Below are 2,709 nucleotides of genomic sequence, written 5' to 3' on the forward strand. Positions count from 1 at the left end.
TGCACCTCAATGGATATTTCTCCTAGGATTGCCTATGCACTTGTATAGGTAGGATTGTCTTCAAATCTTTGCTACTCAATTTGGGAGCTATCTTGTCAAGGATAATGCAACTCTAAATAGAACTAGGGCTTTGAGGGTAAGGATTTGTGTTGAAATAGATCTCAATAAGGATCCAGTGGAGGGTTTCCCTATTGTGATGGCTAATGGCAAGAAGTTTTGGCAAGCATCCTAATATGGAAAACATGGTTTTTATTATGTCAAATGTTGTCGTCAAGGTCATAATTCGGTTGTCTATCAGGTAAGTCCGAAATCGGTGGAGAAGAAGAAGAAGAAAGAATCATGTCCAAATAAAAAACAAGTTTGAAAGGACAAGTCTGCTGTTGATCAGAATGGACATGTAGTTAAGGGTCCACAGGAATTAGTTAATGAACCATCTGAGGAGATACAATTGGTAGTGGATGCCCTTAAAGAATAACCAATTAATGTCAATGGAAAAGCTGGGACTTCTACTGTAGAGGCATATATTATAGAATTGGTAGACAACGATAAAGGTATGGGTGTAGTGTGTGAGGAAGGCAAGATTGAGGGGGAGGTAGAGGAAGTTGGTTTAGTGTAGGAGGAAGGTAGTTTGAAGGGTAGGCATGATCATTTGGGAGGGTCTGAGAATGTGTAGGCCATGCATGTTGCACTAAAAGATTTCTCATGCGCTCAGGTAGGAGAGAAGGGACACATTGATACTATTCTTTTATAGGCAGGTGGATGCGGTTTCGACCATTTTTGAACTTAAAAGTAGACTGTTTTCTATCTCCAGAGTTTCGGAAGAAACTTTACTGTATGTTTCTAAGGTGTTGTCGGATTGGGAGTAGGAGGGTATTTTGATGAATTTTTCGAAGGAGAAAGTGTATGAGTTGGATAATGAACGACAAGTTTCTATGGCCAAAGAAAAGGAACCACTTAGTCATTTTGTGAGACACTCCCATTGGGTGCAGACTCGATATACTAAGCTAAATTTATGATTTGCTCTCTTTTAGTTTGGAGTGTTAGGGGGATTCGTAGTTTGAAGATGAGGTTACATCGGTTGATCAGGAAGAATGATACCGATTTTGTTGCAATATCTTAGTCTTTTACAGAGGATAGAATGCTACCTAGTTTGGCTTCTTTTTTAGGTTTACCCAAGCTTTGTTCTAGTGACGCTGTGGGTGAAAATTTTGGCATCTTTGGATGGATCTTCTTTTATTTGAAAGGGTGTTTTATTCACATCAACTGGTTACTAGTTGGGTAGGTTTGGATCAGAAGAAAGTCTTAGTTTCCTTTGTGTTTGCTAAATGTAGACAAGTGAAACGTAGGGTGTTGTGGAAGGATCTTGAAGACATTGACCCAAGAAATTTTACTTGGTTGGTAAGAGGGGACTTCAATATCATCAGGGAGGATGGAGAGAGAATAGGGGGTCATTCTCAGCCTCTTGCTGCCATGGAGGAGTTTAACAATTGTTTAGACAATTGTGGACTTATAGAGGCGAGTTATCATGGGAGTCGTGTTTCAGGGTGCAACAGTCATTCGGGTTCTACTAGGAGTTGGGCTAGAATGGATAGGGCAGTTCAAAATATGGATTTCATGGCTTTTTTTCATAATGCTCATTTTGAATATTTTTCAAGTAAGTCATCTGATCATAGTCCTATGCTTCTAAGGTTGGATAGGGTGTTTAATAGGTATGGTCCTTCTCCTTTTAAATTCCAAAATATGTGGTGCGCTCATGCTTCTTTTAAAGCTTGTGTGGCTGAAGTGTGGAATGCTGTTGAGGTTAGCTCGGGTTTATGGAGGCTTGCGACTAAGTTGAAGAAGATGAGATTGGCTTTGAGAGCTTGAATGTTAATACCTTTGGTAGGGTGGATCATCATATCAAAGACTTGAAAGTGTTTAAATATCCTTGAGTTTCAACTGCAAACAGGGCCCAATTTTGACATAGAGGACGATTATTTTGCAACAAAGTTAGAGCTTGAGAGTTGAGAAAAAAGAGAGGAAATAAGAATGGCTCAACAGGCAAAGAAAAAATGGCTGGCCGAAGGGGATAATGCTGTTATTTCCTCTATGACTCTCCTAGATGGTTTGGTGTTGGACACTCCAAAAGCTATCCATGAAGGGGCAGTGCACTATTTTGAGAACTTCCTCACGGCTCTAGGTAGAAGTGAGATTGCGAACTTAAATAATTTGAATTCTCTTGTTATATCTAGTGAAGAGAATGAGTTTCTTTGTAAAAATTCTTCTGAGAAGAGATGAAAGATGCCTTGTTGTCAATACCTCATCAAAGTAGTCTGGGTCCTGATGGATTCGGATATACCTTTTATTCTTCATGCGGGGATTTGATTAAAGTTGAGTTAGTGGAGGCAGTGGTTGAATTCTTTAGTGGGGCTTCATTGCCTCACTTTTATAGTGCTTCATATATTGTTCTCATTCTTAAAGTGAAAGACCCTACAAGTTTTGATAAATTTAGGCCCATCAGCTTGTGCTCGATTGTGTATAATTTTTTTTTCTAAAATTATGGTGCCTCGATTTATGAGATTTCTTCCACAGATTATCTCCAATAAGCAAGGGGCTTTTATTCCTAATAGGAGTATTTTTGACAATATTACACTTGCACAGGAAATAGTTCAAAGTATTAATAAGAACACTACGGGAGATAATGTAATGATCAAAATTAATATGACAAAG

At 38.8% G+C, this 2,709-nt stretch overlaps 1 protein-coding gene across 1 annotated transcript; it reads left to right on the forward strand.

Moving 5' to 3' along the window:
* The first annotated feature begins 203 nt into the window (after positions 1-203).
* Positions 204-1,866, forward strand: LOC122291037. Its single transcript, XM_043098688.1, has 2 exons — positions 204-298; positions 1,332-1,866. Exons 1-2 carry the CDS (start codon positions 204-206, stop codon positions 1,864-1,866), a joined length of 630 nt encoding a protein of 209 aa, XP_042954622.1.
* The last annotated feature ends 843 nt before the right edge of the window (positions 1,867-2,709 follow it).

This window comes from Carya illinoinensis, chromosome 13 (assembly GCF_018687715.1).
Source record: "Carya illinoinensis cultivar Pawnee chromosome 13, C.illinoinensisPawnee_v1, whole genome shotgun sequence".
NCBI lineage: Eukaryota > Viridiplantae > Streptophyta > Magnoliopsida > Fagales > Juglandaceae > Carya > Carya illinoinensis.

Excerpts from the sequence above, each read along its gene's own strand:
- LOC122291037 (XM_043098688.1), top strand. The coding sequence starts at position 204 with ATGGCAAGAAGTTTTGGCAAGCATCCTAATATGGAAAACATGGTTTTT. Across the intron at positions 299-1,331 it reads ATAATTCGGTTGTCTATCAG|ACAAGTGAAACGTAGGGTGT; the intron begins GTAAGTCCGAAA and ends TGCTAAATGTAG.